Genomic DNA, 15777 nt, shown 5'->3' on the forward strand with positions numbered 1-15777 from the left:
TGATGGGGGTTACCCACTAGGACTAGAAATTAGGAAGGGCAATACTAAAGGAATACCAGCCTCAGCCTCCAGATTAGCTACCAGTAGGACCACGATGAATGTAGGCAGAGGAAGGTTGAGGTAGAGTCAGAGGAAGAAAACAAGTTTGTGTAAGAACCGTGGAATGAAAGTGGCCAGTCTTAATGGCAGAGGGACACTCATGTTTAGAAACTTGTTTGCCGAGAGAAGGTAAATGGAGGAGGCACAGAGATGGATAACAATGTTGAGCTAGCAAGAGACTAAGGAATGGGCAAGAGAGAACTGGCAGAAAGAAGGCACACTCATGCAGATCCCCAAGCATGAACACTGACAGACTACATGTAGAGACCACTCACCTAAAGACATATGGTCAGCAGGCATACAGTTAGACACAAACATATTTATACACAGGTACCCGTGTGTGCCTAGATACACATATACACTAAACATGGAGACATGAGTACACTGAACACTTAGATATGCATTAACACACACACACACACACACACACACACACACACACACACACACGAAACAGCAAACAAACTCACAGTCTAATATGTGTCACGTAATTTACACACACAGAACTGACTCAGGCATGCACATGTGTAACTTTGTACACAGACACATGTTCTCATCCATACAGAGACACACACGTACAAATTGGAGATGAAGCAGATTCTCTAACATAAAGGTGACCAGAGCAGATGTATCATATACGCTCAATGGCTTCTTAGACCTTTGTCTTCTCCCTGCAATTATTATTCAGGTGTTCATCAGGCTCCTGTGTGTGTGTGAGGCAGAGACAGGAGCTTCAGTGTTATCACAGCTTTGTGACACAAATGTCTAAGCCCAGTCTTAACCTCTGCTCCTCAACGGCCACTAGGCTAGTTGTCCTATCTGTAGGCCATAGTTTCTGTACAGACAAGACTTGGATTTTAACTGTCCATTTTTCTCCCTGCTGCCCCCGCTTATCCACTGCCAACAGTATATACTCTCTCTGTATGGGAAACCTGAGAAATGGTTGTGAGTCTCCTCAGAAAACAAGTCTATCCTCCCACCCACAGCTACTTTAAGTGCCCATCAAATCAGAGTCAGAATTATAAATAGTTACAGCTTTACAATGCTTGACAACACATATACTATAGTATTTACAGTACCATAAATGCTTCTGTTTCTCTGGTTAAGCAATCCCTGAGACGGAACAGTGTTCTGTGTTTGCCAAGGGAGAGGGGCCAATGGCCAGGACACGCAGGATATAGGGGCGTGAGGTGACATGTTGTGGGGACATCTGATCGGTCTGCAGGGCCCAGCTCCTCCAGGAACAGTGGGGCTAGAGTGAGAAGCTTGCCAAGGCAGGAATACTGGTTAAAGTTGGACTCTCCCCATCCTTAGGTCTGTGGTACTTTTGGCTCAGCCACAAGTGCCCAGAGTCCTCTCAGGGTAGACAGATGTTTCAGAGTCCATGTCCTGACCTGGGAGCCCAGGCTGCCCTGGCAGCAAGCTATCCACTTCCTCAGCCAAAGCGCTCCCGAACCAGCAGCATCAGCTTCTTCTTGCCTTTGTAAATCTGTTTGAGGTTGTCAATGAATTGGGCAAATTGCAAGTGACCATCCTGGGGCAGTAGGAAGGTCTCCCGAGCCTTGCTCAGAAACTCAATGAACTCTCCATAATGGCGGGGACTGATGTGTGTTAGACGGGAGTGTGTGGTGTTGATATAGGCATTGATGGTGGCATCCAGTAGCTGGCGCAGTGGAGCTTTGTCCGTTGACATGAGCTTTCCAGAGCTGCGGCGGCCTGGGATCCCTGCTAGGCCTGGTGCAGTCACTGTGCACCGACGTAGGATATCGGAAAGCACTGTGGCACAGTGCACACTCTTCACCACCAGGGGGATGAGAGCTGCCAGTTCATTCTTGCCCAGAGAGTGGCTGAGGGCACAAGCCCAGAGCACATCGTTGATGGCTGGATGGGTATCCTGGTTGTAGGCCAGGTTAAGATGGCTCATGGCCAGTGAGGCCAGCTTGAAGGCACGCAGCGGGTAGCCACGGAGCTCCATATAGCGGGCAATAGTGAACAGCTGTGAATGAGTCATGCCACCAGCAGCAGCATCAATGGCAATCTGGTAGGCTGCCTCAAAGGCAATGTGGTCTTTCTCACAGAGTGTAAGAGCTGATAAGGCACAGCTCTGTGGATCCTTCATAGCACATTGCAGGGCCAGTGTGCGAGCACAGCTAGCCAGTTCCTCCCGCTGTGGGTAGTCAAGACTGAGGCGCAGGATAGTGGTGTGGGATACAGCTGTGGCGGCCACAATACTTGTAGCTTCGGTGGGGGTGAAGAGTGTGTACCAGCTCTGCAAGATGCTCACCAGGGCCCGAACACCTGTCAGGGAGAGCCTGAGCTCAGCAGTGCTCAGATTACCATTTGGGGTCTGAACTTGGCCTGCAGAGATGAGTTCTCCCTCCTCCTCAGCAGCCTTGAGATGATCTGAGGCAAACCAGGGCAAGGGGAGCATCCCAGATGGCCAGACCCTGTTTGGGATCTCTTCCCATCCCTTCCTTCCTAGGCCAGAGAGCTAAAGGTCTCTGCTGCACCCTCAGCACTTCATACAGATGAAGCTACTGAGCCCCAGGTCTGCCTGCCTCAAGGCAGGGCCCTAGGTTTCCCTGGGGGTTCTAGCTGAAGTAGGGCATCTGGGGAAAGTCTTGTGCTGGGGCTTTGGGTTCTAGAATGGGTCCCAAGCCTACAAGTTGTCTGTGGTTTTCCAGAAGCACAGACAAGAGACTGGGCCCACTCACTCCCAAGGGAGTACATGGGGACTGGTGACTGAAAATACATTTTTCGGACATTTCTCTCATCACAGAGGGTCAAAGTGCTGCTGACATCAGGGTGTGGTCCAAGCAATGAGGGAGGGCTTAGGCTGGCTGACCTGAGGCCATCTTCTAGCAGCACATCCTTTCCCAGGCTGCCAGGAATAGAAATATGACAGCTCTAAGGATTCACTGTCCTGTCACCAAAAGCTGGACCTACAAACTCCCCAAGAGGAAGAGAGAGGTGGGAGACTCACCCACTTCTGTAGCACAAGTAACCAACCATCGAACCATCTCTCGGCGCCTCCAGTTAAGGGTTGATAAGGTCATCCGCATTACCTAGACAAGAGAGGCATTTCCAGGGGCCCACGCCTAATAGATAGGAGCCTCTCTTCCCTTCTATTTTGTACTATTTTTTCATGCAAAGGACATTTTTGTTTGCTGGAGACAGGGTCTCATGTAACCCAGTCTGGCTTTCTACTGTCCATGACCTTGAACTTCTAATTGTTCTTGTTCTATCTCCCCAGCACTGACCTTAGAGACGTATCCCACTATGCCCAGTGTATGCAATATTAGGGATCTTGTTGCATGTAGGTAAGTACTCTACCAAATGAGATACATTCCCAGCCCAACAACGAATATTTTTCATTATTTGAATAGTGGTCTTTTCTCTGTGTGTGGATGTTTAATTTCTCCTCACCCTACTCGCTAGACATAAGGCTTCTCTCACGATTGACCACATATAAGACTCTTATCATAACTTGACTAACTTGGAGGAAGAAGGGGAGGGCAGAGAAGACGGATACCCTATAGTGCCTAAAGCTACTTTACTTCTGGCCTTAACTTTAAAATGGAGGCCAATTTTATAGACTCCTTACCTTCTGTCTACTCTAGAACTTATATTCTGGAAGACAGAAAGAACCAGACATGGCTATGTTCAGTCCCCTTGCAATAGCTTCTGCCAATTGTCAGTAGCTAGAAACATAAGGCTGGGACAGTGGTCTCATCCCCATACCTGTAACCCCAGTTCCAGGGCCACATTGAGCAGAGTGCTGTCTGTGCTGCTGTCCGTGGGAGTAGCAATCTTGAATGCATCTTGAGCCAGCTTGAAGATGAGGGAGGAAGAATGAATGTGCTTCTGTATTGCTTCCAGAATAGTTCGGAGCCTCAGAGTATCCCCTATAGTCATCAGAAAGGTAGAGGCAGGGTTCATTTGAGAGTTTCCCTAGACAATAAGCTGTTCACAATAGACACTAGTTGAACTATGCTAATTTACCTGATGCTCTTAACTGCTACCATCCCTTCTGGTTGGTCAAGTGTCTCTTCTGAACTCTCTGGTGGAGCTTTCTGTTCCCAGGCACCCACATGAGTTCACCTTGCCTGTCTTTTTTCCTAAGTTATTTTATTTTGTGTATATTGGTGTTTTGCGGTATATATAGACCTGTGTATTGTGTGAGTCCCTGGAACCCACAGAGGTCAGAAGAGGCCTCCAGTTCCCTGCAACTGGAGTCAGAGAAGTTATGAGCTGCCATGTGGGTGCTGAGAATTGAACCCAGGTTCTTTGGAAGACCAGCCAGTGCTCTTCCACTGAGCCATCACTCCAGCCTCACATCTCCCATATATATTTGGTGAACCAATTGAAATATTAACTCAAGTCCATACTTTAAGGTACATTGTCTCTGTGTTACACCGTTTATACGAGTACATAATTGCAATGTCATACTGGCTATTTTCACTGCCCTAAAAACTTCTATGCTCATCAAACCTTTCCCCATTTCTTCTGGACCCTGGCAACTACAGTGTCATGCAGTTGGAATTACATAGAATGCAGTATTTTCAGACAACTTCTTGCAATATGCAACACACAACTGAGGTTCCTGTATGTGAGGCTTATTTTGTTTCATTACTAGGACACAATGCAATTTGCCTTTTCAAACCTTTTGAAGAACATTTTGGTTGCTTTGGGGGATGAAAAGATATATAAATATTCCTGTACACATTTGGGTATTTATATGTTTTTTACTCATTTGGGTAATACCTAGGAACATGACTGCTGGAACATGTGTTATGACTACATTTAGCTTTGTTCAAAACAAAACAAAACCCTGCCAAATCTCTTCCAAAGTGGCTATGCTATTTTACACTTCCTCAGCAGTGAGAATTCCCGTTGCTCTACACTGTTACCAACATTTTCGTCTATAGCCATTCTAACAGTGTATGTGGTATCTCATTGATTTAATTTACAATTTCCTATGATACATGACCTTGAATATCATTTCATATGCTTGTTTGCTACCTGTAGATCTTTGGCAAGATATCTTTTCAGATCTTTAGTCAGTTTTTATTTTATTTATATTATTTTTGAAACAGTGTCTCACTATGTAGCTATGGCTACTGCAGAACTCACTATGTAGACCAGGCTGGCCTCAAACTCAAGAGATCCGCCTGCCTCTGCCTCCTAAGTGCTGGGATTAAAGGCATGTGCTACTACTCCTGGTGATGGGGGGGATATCCTTTGTTATGTTGTGACTATGTGTTTCTCTTATTGGTTGATGAATCAAGTTGTTTCCACCAATAGTCAGGCAGAATTTAGGTAGGTGGGAATTCCAAACAAAGAGGCAGGAAGAAGACAGAATGAGAGGACTCCATGTAGCCTCGGGGGAATCAAGAGACGCAGGCATCACTGGCAAGCCAAGGCTACATGATGATACACAGACTAATAGAAATGGGTTAATAATTAAGAGAGAGCTAGGCAGTAAAAAGCCTAAGTCAATGGCCAAACAATTATAAACATATTATTAAGTCCCTGGAGTGGTTATTTCATAGTGGCTTCAGGGACCCGGTGGGCAGAGAGAAACAAGTCCAGTGGAATGGAGATAGACAGAGAAAGTTTCCCCTCCACACTCCTGGCTTTAGTCAGTTTTTAAACCGGACTACCAATTTTACTTCTGAGGCAGAGTCTCATGTATTCCAGGTTGGTCTTGAACTTATGTAGTGGAGTCTGATCTTGAACTCCTGATCCTCCTTCCTTCAACCTCTTGCGTATTGTGATTACAGAAGTACACCGTTATGCCTGGTTTATGCAGTGCTGGGAATCAAACCCAGGGCTTCAAGCATGCTAGGCATGCACTATACCAACTATGAGCACCAGCTTCCTGATGGGTTTAAGAATTCTTTGTGCCAGGCAGTGATAGTAAACACCTTTAGTCCCAGCACTCAGGAGGCAGAGACAGGTGGCTCTCTGTGAGTTTGAGGCCACCACTGGACAACAATAACAACAAAAAGTTAGTTTAAAAATCATTTGAGCCAGGCGTTGGTGGCGCACGCCTTTAATCCCAGCACTCGGGAGGCAGAGGCAGGTGGATATCTGTGAGTTTGAGCCCAGCCTGTCACCAGAGTGACTGCCAGGACAGACTCCAAAGCTACACAGAGAAACCCTATCTCAAAAAACCAAAACAAACAAACAAACAAAAATTAAAAATCATTTGATTCTGAAGCCAGACATGGTGGTACACACTTTTAATCCCAGCACTTGGGAGGTAGACACAGGTAGATTTCTGTGAGTTTGAGGCCAGCTTACTCTACATAGTGAGTTCAAGGACAGCCAGGTCTATGTAGAGAGAACTGTCTTAAAAAAAAAAAAATAAGCAAGATGGTGCATGCCTTTAATCTCAGCACTTGGGAGGTAGAGGCAGGTGGATCTCTGTGAGTTCAAGGCCAGCCTGGTCGATAGACTGAGTCCTAGGACAGCCAGGGCTACACAGGGAAATCCTGTCTCAAAAAATCAACCCAATCCAACGAAACAATAATAAACAAACAAAAATCATTTGATTATGGTACTGAGGAGATGGGTTTTGGTTAAAGAGAACATATTGTTCTTACAGAGTACCCAAGATCAGTTCCCAGCACCCATGTCAGGGGGCTCACAACTAACTACAACTCCAGCTGTGAGCAGATCAGAAACCTCTGACATCATCCAACACTGGCACTCAGGTCCACAGACACACAGTATGAAATAATTTTAAAAAAAATTTAAAAATCGCTTGATTCTATATATTCAGGGTTTTACAATTAGTAACTAAGGCAAAATTCTGGTCTGAACTCAGGTGCTTTCTAATGAGCAGTCAACATGAAGATCCCCACTGCTCTTGTTAACACTGACACATGGCTTCTCTTTTTCAGAAGACAACGAGGCTCTGGGTGGGTAGGCTCAGCGGGGATGCTGTAGTCTGCTGTCTACCTGCACTTACCTTTGGCAGCAGTCAGCATGGTAGAGGCTAGTTCGCACTGCTGTGATTCCAAATGTCCGAGTGTGAACCACCGAGGATAGCGGCTGGGCACCACAGACACCATGTGATGCGGATGGGAAGTGTCGCCTGCAGAAGATGAGTTTTCTAGAACAGGCAACCTACAAGATCCAGGAAGAGTCATCAGCTTCATCTGTACTCTTGACCATTGTGTTCCCCTGTAGGGGAGTCTGCTTTTTGCTGGGGAAGAATTGGTCAGGGAAGGACAGGCTGAGAGCTTTGAAGGGTTTTAAACCTACAGTATATATCAGGTGCCTGGCACTTGGAAACCTTGAGCTGAACAGTTCCCACTATAAAGAGATTTGACCAGCACGCAGAGTGCCATAGTGTTATCTTGGAGAGCATAAGGAACACATGCCAAAGAATTTCCTTTTTAGCTAAGGAGTTCTATCAGTCTTATGGCCTAACTAAAATTCTTCCCGTGTGGTCTGCTACATCCCAGAGATCTATACTTGTAAAATAAGGATCCTATTCCAGTTTGAAAAGAAGATTCTCATAGAGCATTGTTTCTAGGCCTTGGGGTATACATATTTATCTCTGCTTCTCCCACACTCCTCTGGAGACCTATACCTGGACCCAAGACTGAATGGGGTTATAGGAGGACATAAATTCTTTCTCAGGCTACCCCAGTGGCTCCAAAACAAGGAGGCACCATATCTATTATACGTCAGGGGCCTGCTCAGACAATCTACCATGAGTATGGGGAGGGGCTAAGTATTTTATTAATAAAGAATCCCAGATCCTAAATTATATGGAATACTTAAGCAGCTGTAAGAGAGGCTTGGTGTCAGGGGACAAACAAAGAGGGCAAGGGGAGTAGGATAAGCAAAGAGAGAGGGCACTGAAGATATGTGCGTTGGTGGAGACAAACAGGCTAGACATGGGTTACCCACCTCATGGCTCGTAAGGCTAACTTATAGGACAGGTCTGGATCATGAGGCAGCAGAGCTGAGAATAAATACTTGGCAAAGGTGTGCATAGGGACACTCTCCCGGTGGATAACTTCTCCTAGACCGCTGAAGGGGCCTCCTGAAGGAAGAAGATGAGCCAGCCAACTATTATTTATTTGTTTGTGTGTGTGTGTATATATATATATATATATATATATATATATATATATATATATATATATATATATAGAGAGAGAGAGAGAGAGAGAGAGAGAGAGAGAGAGAGAGAGATTGAGAGTGTTTCTGTAGCCCTGGCTGTCCTCGAATTCAAGAGATCCACCTGCTTCTGCCTTGGGAGTGCTGGAATTAAAGGTGTGCACCACCACTGCCCAGTTTATTTTTGTATGCTTATTCCAGCCTAGATTCAGGAGCCCAGGGACCTATCTGAGTTTGTCTGCTAAACACAGGACCCATCATTACTCATTACTGTCATAAATATTTCTATGTCTGTGCTATCTTAGAGAAGGGGGCCCAGAGTCACAGCCAAGGATTTTGTTACCTTTCTTCTTACCTTCCAGCAGCAAGATGCACTGTTTCCGCAATGTCTGTACCAGCTCGTCATCCAGCTGCAGTTCCTGGAGTTGGCTTAGAAGCTGCTCCTCATTACGGCACACCTTGTCCTGTGCATAGAGGCCCTCGGGCATTACCCTCTGTTGACCCATGCCCATCAGAGCAACTTCCAGGGCCAATGACAGGTACGACTCATTGCTATTTGGGCAGCCTGAAGCCACAGGTACATGCTGGTACACAGGTAGTCTGCTTTCATTCATATCTGAGGGCAACAGGCATACCAGGTTCTTAGGACAGTTCTAGTAGGTTTTTCTGTGCCTCTACCCATCCTAATTTGGGGTATCAGTTGCTTAATAGTTATCACAAAGCTAAGTCAGAACCTCAAAGCAGTAAGAAAAATACACTTGCTGAAAAAATAATGTTAAGACTCACAAAGATTCCTACATAACCCACAAATTGGCTAGGCCAGTCAGGGAAGCATCTTTTGCCAGTGCATTCTATATAATCTCTTAATTGTTTTGGTGTCTGTTTCTGTTACCTCAGTGTGTGTACCTTAAAGGAGTGAGACCATCTCACTGTCCTGTTTCTCTAGGCCCTGCCTGACACTAAAAGAGCAGTGTATATCAGTGGTAAACAAATAAATCAAGTGCAACTTCAGGTTTTTCAAGCTATAAATGCCATTGTGTAGATGACGGTGACGAAAGATGTGGACTCTCTGTGCAGGAGATCAGAAGGACCATAAGGGCCTGCCCTAGTTTGGCTTGGGTTAACTCTTACATCTCTACCCAGAGATACCTGACTCCATTCAGTTTAGCTCTTACTTGGTAACACTTGCAACTTCTATATTATGATTTTATATGCTCCACTCAGAATTTCAGGAAGCAAGCACTTGTGTAAGAGCCAGCGTCTTAGTTTTAGCTCCTCAGGATACTGTGGTGAAAGAATGGTTTGAGTGCATGAGTTCAAAACCAGCATGGGGAATAAAAAGGGTTATATGGGAGAGTTTGGAGGGAAGAAAGGGAAGGGAGAAATGACATAATTATATTACAATCTCAAAAATAAAACAAACAAAAAAGATCTTGATTTTCTTTTTTCCCCCTTTTTCTATTAAGTAGCTTTGAAAGATAAGTAAGTGGCAGGTAATGCTAGGATCACATGAAGATTAGTCATAATTTCTGTTTGCAAGCAGCTGATAGTGTGGTTAAGAGATATTTGTAGCCACTGTAATGCAATGGGCTAATACGAAAGTAAATGCAAAATTAAACAGTGATAGCACAAAGGAAAGAAGAAGCAATTGTGTACCTAGCCTAGCTATTGTGGAATAGTTAGGCTATTCTTCTCCACATTTGGAGAACTGGTACAAAACCACCATGAGGGAGGGTGTTAAAAGAAAATCAGAGTATTGCTTGGAAGCTAGTTAGGTGTTGGCAGGCTTAAAGGTCACTGGGGACTGACCCCTTCATAATCAGCAGCTATAAAATGAGGACCTGAAACTTCAGTCTTTGATTGCTAGATTTTGGATCTGGGATTGGAGAGATGGCCCAGCAGTTAAGAGCTTTTTACTGCTCTTCCATTCCTAGCACCCATGTCAAGTGGATCACTCTAGCTCCGGGGGCATCTGATGCCTCTTTTAAAAAGAAATAAAGAAAGTGGAGGTGGGAGGGGGTGATCTGAGTTTTATCCCTGGCCTTGGGTGGAGAAATGACATTTTATTCTGCAGGAGAAAAATTACTATTTAGCTACAGGCTTTCTGGTAAAGAATAAAGATTCATCATTGCATTCTTTCTTAATACCTGGGTAGGAAGGTGCCCTCTAGATGTCTGTAACAGCAGTTTTAGAAGTAGTATAAAGCCTACCTAAGATTTTAGATCTCTATAGTCACTGTTACCTCTCTGAGGGTGTTCTGCTGTGCAATGGCCCCTCCAGCACTATCCACTCTCCTTTAGACAGTGTAATACTTTACCTGTAGTAGAGTCCAATCATCTGCACTATACTCTGTGTGTCTTGTATAATATATTTTTTTTTAAATTTGTTTGCTTTTGAGACAGGGTCTCACTATGTAATCTTGGCTGGCCTTGAACTTGATATGTGTAGACAACTTTAGCCTCAAACTCATATAGATCTGCCTGCTTTTGCCTCCTGAGTGCTGGGATTAAAGGCCCGCACCATCATGCTCAGTCCTGTCTAAATTCTCTCAACAGACGTCACAAGGATTGGGGTGCCCAGAGGAAACTAGCACAAGATCTTGCTAATGATATTAAATGATTTCAAAGACAGATACTTTGTTGTTTTCTGAGGCAGGGTCTTACACTGTGTGGTCCAGGCTGGACTTTTCTAAGTGCTGAGATTATAGGCCTGCACCACTATACCTGGGCTTTTGGTTTTCTTTTTTTAATGACATGGTGTAGGCTAGCTCTGAAACTCAGCTCAAATGATCTTCCTGACTTAGCCTCCTGAGCAGCTGTGGCTACAGTGGGTGCTGCCGTGAATAGCCTGACATACGCACTCTTGATGGAAGCTCTATTCCATTTCCAGACTGCTCTGAACTTTTGGCCCCCAACTCCTGAAATTCCTGTAGCCCTTCTTACTTCCCTAAGGAAGCTAGTAAGGAAAGCAGGGTATGCATGACCAGACCACAGAGTTTGGCAGAGAAGGCTGCCATGGGCAGTCCTGGCTTGTCTCAGGCTGACTCGGGTACCTGACATTTCCATGTAGCTGTCATCATTCAGGCGGCAGGCCTCAGTCAAAGTGAGAAACAGGCAGCCAATGGGATCCAGGGGGTGGCCCACCCAGCCCTCCAGGTTTGTGATTGTTGTGGTTCCTCTCTGCAATAATTCTGGAAATAAGCAAGTTCCAAGTTTTAGACAGATAGAGATGGGAATTGTGCTTTTCTTTTGCTTTGGTTTCCTAATCAGTATCATTCAGGCCTTGACCAGAAAGTCAAAGGAAATCTCCCCTTATTGTCATGTCTTTGCTTGACTGGCCTGATCACAAGTTCACAAGTTCAGCCAGCTCTAATTTGGATTGTGTACTGGCAGTGCATATGTGGAGACAGCTTTACAGTTTCAAAAGCATCTTCTCTGGTCTTAATGGGCCTTCCACCTGCCCTGTGATGTGCAGACATCATTGTTCCTATTTTATAAACAATAAAGCCTAGATTCACAGGAACAGCATGAGGTACCCCACTCAGCAGGTAGAATTACTTGGAATTCTCAAGCCCATGGTCCTGAATGAAAATCAGGTTCTGGGTCTTTTTATCTCTGAGGATCCTTGTCACCCTCAGACCCCAAGATGTTAGAGAATTCCTAATCACTATACCTTTCTTCTGGTGTTTGTAGATTTCTAGCTGCCGCTGCTGCTGCAACCTCAGAGTATTGATGATGGCCACTGTGAGTCTGAGAGCCTCTTTTGGATACCCATGAGATCGCAGCGCATCAACCCGAGCACAGGCTGTAGGCACATGCTCTACCAGGCAGGAAGGAAATATTTTGGTTGAGTTCAAGTCAGAAAAGTCCATGTTTGACAGACAAAGGGAATCTTGTTCAGACGTGTTACTTAGATTCAACTTGGCATTGCTTTGTAACAGGGACTGTGTTTTATCTTCAAGAACATAAAATTTTTATATGTGGCTAGAGATAGCCTGGAAAAGTAGAACACAGAGATCTGCTGGCCTCTGCCTCCTGAGTGTGCCACCATGCCCAATAACTATTAACTTCTCCCTCCCTCCCTCCCTCCCTCCTCCTCCCTCCCTCCCTCCCTCCCCTCCTCCCTCCTCCCTCCCTCCTTCCCTCCCTCCCTCCCTCTCTCTGTCTCTCTCTCTCTTCTTTCTTTTTTTCTTCTTGAGATAGGGTTTCTCTGTGTGGCCCTGGCTGTACTGGAACTCCCTCTGTAGACCACACTGGCCTTGAACTCACAGATATCTACTTGCCTCTGCTTCCCAAGGGCTGGGATTAAAGGTATACTAAAATTATAGAAAAAATTTAGAATAATTATAGGAATGAAACTGAGACTGGGAGGTGGAAGCAGGAAGATTGCTGGGGCTACTTGGCTAGCCAGTCTAGGTGAATTGCTAAGTTCCAGGTTTAGGGGCAGATTCTCTCAAAATATAAGGTGGAAAGAGATTGAGGAAGATACCTGATGTCTACTTCTATCCTTTACATGCACACCCACACATCTGAATTCATAAACACATACATACACACACATAAATGATGCAGAAGACTTAAACACATAAATAAGCAAAATACAAAATAAAAATAAGATAATTTCTATTTACAGTTTCATGTATACTTATTCAGATTTTTCAATTTTTAAAGCAAATTTTGGATATTATAATTATTGTTTTATAACTTAATAGTACATTGTAAATATTTTTCCATGGCATTAAGTATGCTTGTATAACATTTAAGATAGATACATGTCATTCCACTGACTATTCATCTACTGGTTAATCAAATTGGACATTGAAGTAGTTCCCAATTCCCATCTGTACATCATTTATTTCTGTGCTGTAATGAGCCTCTTAGTATGCTGGCTTGCTTGCTTGATTTATTTAGTTAGCTGGGTTTTGGAAACAGTCTCACTGTGTAACCCTAGCTAGTCTAGAACTTGCTACATAGACCATACTGGCATTGAACTCAGAGATCCACCTGCCTCTGCCTCCCAAATTCTGAGGTTAAGATATGTATCACCAAATCAGGCTCCTAAACTGTATTTTAGAATGAGCGTTATCTAATAAAGTTAGGGACAAACCGATTGTAAACCAGACAACTATTGCAGAAGAAGTTTAAAGTGGATGAAACAGTACTATCTTGTTATAAAGGATGCTAGGAAGATGAGACAGAGAAAAGGAAGACAGCCTGGTGATGAACACAGACTGCATCCTAGGTACAAACAGTGTTTCAAACAGTGTTATTTTTATGTGTGTGTGCTCATGTATGCTCATATGTGTGGAGTCCAGAGGACAACCTTGGGTGTTACCCCTAGACATTATCCACCACTTAAATTCTTTTTGACATATTAACCAGTTTATAATAGGCTTAGCAGAGTAGAGAGGCTAAGAGAGAAGAGGAACAGGGTTAATGGCTGACCGCCATGGCCAGTCACCATATAGAGGCAGAAAGAGCGTAAGAGAAGAGAGAAGAGGAGAAGATGCAGAGAAAAGAGCCATCTCTTAAAAATTTTTCACATGTTATTTATTATTATTGTGTGTGTCAATGCATGTTTGTGTATGCCACAGACTGCATGTGGAGATCAAAGGATACATTTCAGGAGTAGGTTCTTTCCTTCCACTATAGTTTCCAGCAATTAAATTCAGGTCATCAAACTTCTGCAGCAAACATTTTTACCCACACAGCTGTTTTGCTAGCTCCTTTTTCTTTTAAAGACAGGGTCTTTCACTGGCCTGTAACTAGCCACTTACACTTGGCTAGCAAGCTCCAAGAATCTGCTGTCTCTGCCTCCCCAGTACTGGGATTGTAAGTACATATTACCATGCCTGGATTCTTTTACATGGGCTCTGGGGATCAAACTCCCGTGCTTACTGACCAAGTTACCACCTCAGTACCCATAATGCATTTCAAGCAAAACATGTAAGTTTAGAGCAGAATATAATGTTGCTTAATAAGAGATGACCAAAAGTGTGTGAACTGATTTCTAGTGGCTTCATTATTACTCTTCAATATGTATCAACTGCTTTATCTCCTTCCCAAAGCTTAGAGAAAGGATACAAATTTTCACCAGAGATTGTTATACCTTAGAGTTAAGCACATACACAAATGAAGCAGGCCTCAAATAAATGACCTGAGTTGATAGTAAACACTCCAAAAGAGCGTTACAGACGCTAAGCTGTAGCTAGTATTGCTGGCACCTATACTGCTGGCTCATATGGGCCTGGTTCAGGTAGGATTGAACCCTGACATTCTTGGAGCACAGGAGGGCTAGACTTACCAAGCCACAGTGGCTGGCCATGGGAATTAAAGAGTAGTCGCTCATTTTCCCGCTGGCAGGCAGGAGCTGTATAGATATCACTGCTGATTATCCGTTGTAGGTGGCTGTCCTGCCAATGTAATTCACGGCCTTCAATGGCTCTAGTGAAGACTGTTCGTCTTGGTCTGGATAAAGAGTCTGGGGGAGGAAAAAGAAAGGCTGAATAATCTTAAGCTCTAATACCTGGTCTTCTTTAGGTGGGAGGTTGACCAGAAGAACAGTCTGGACATTCTGTCTGGGTATTTGTGCTGTATCCTTAAATAAACCTTTTGTACATTTATGTTCTCTATCAAAAACCACCAAAAAAAAAAAAAACCTAAAAGCCTTATAGAGAGGTCTATGAATCCCTTCCTCCTTAACAGCCTTATATTAGTTCAGAGCCACATGAAGCTTGAAGGGACAGACATGCTCTGCTACTCAATAGTTAGGATATAAACTGCTTTCCATAGCAGTCAGAGGAGGAGAGAGGCAGCTTGATAATACCCTAACTAATCATAACTTGTTTCATTTGCAGCATGACCCTTATCATACTAAGGGCTTCTATGATATTCATATCAGAAGCTAAAAAATCTACTCAGGAAGGAGCCCAGCAGAGGAAGCTCACAAGTTTGAGGCTAGCTTGGTTGATATAATATTCTGTTTTAACAAACAAACAACATCCCCTGCCTCAGGTCCCCTAAAAAATAAAAAACAAAAATTTTCACATGACAATAAATAAAGGCTGAGATAGATGTAAAGGTGTCTGCATTTGGGGACATTTATCACTGCGCTGTTAGCTTACAGTTTGTTCTCCACAAGAAAAGCTGCTGCTGACAAAACTTTCTCATTGAGAACTGAACATGCCACCTCCCTTCAGGAAAAGGGCTGCAAGGAAGTCAACACTACAAAGTAAGCTCAAATCGCAACAGCCTCTGTGTCTGTATCTGTCTGTCTGTCTCTCTCCTATTTTATATCCTCTTCTAAGAATACTGAGTCAGTCCCGAAGTTAATCTGTTTTCAATATAACGTGTGCTTTGCTTGTTTCATCTTGTCCACTCTCACAGTACAGTAGTTCCCACACTTTGAGAATGAGTAATGGAGGCCCAGAGAGTTAAAGTGCCTCGTGGGGGACAGCCTGGCTCTTTATCTGGAATGCAACTTCCAGATAAAGTTCATGGCCTCCATCTTTTGCCTAACCATTCAGTCTTCGTTATTCTC

General features: G+C 44.1%; 1 protein-coding gene across 1 annotated transcript in view; it reads right to left on the reverse strand.

Moving 5' to 3' along the window:
• Positions 1 to 1534: 1534 nt before the first annotated feature.
• Zswim5 (zinc finger SWIM-type containing 5) overlaps positions 1535 to 15777 on the reverse strand; it is a 99819-nt gene continuing 85576 nt past the window's right edge. The window contains exons 6-14 of the mRNA XM_035439686.1: positions 14542 to 14718; positions 11911 to 12057; positions 11291 to 11428; positions 8594 to 8854; positions 8026 to 8161; positions 7076 to 7233; positions 3841 to 4004; positions 3083 to 3164; positions 1535 to 2397 (exon numbers count right to left, since the gene is read on the reverse strand). Of these exons, the coding sequence (XP_035295577.1) occupies positions 1535 to 2397; positions 3083 to 3164; positions 3841 to 4004; positions 7076 to 7233; positions 8026 to 8161; positions 8594 to 8854; positions 11291 to 11428; positions 11911 to 12057; positions 14542 to 14718 (2126 nt within the window). The remainder of the gene's footprint in view (positions 2398 to 3082; positions 3165 to 3840; positions 4005 to 7075; positions 7234 to 8025; positions 8162 to 8593; positions 8855 to 11290; positions 11429 to 11910; positions 12058 to 14541; positions 14719 to 15777) is intronic.

Source organism: Cricetulus griseus, chromosome 2, assembly GCF_003668045.3.
Source record: "Cricetulus griseus strain 17A/GY chromosome 2, alternate assembly CriGri-PICRH-1.0, whole genome shotgun sequence".
NCBI lineage: Eukaryota > Metazoa > Chordata > Mammalia > Rodentia > Cricetidae > Cricetulus > Cricetulus griseus.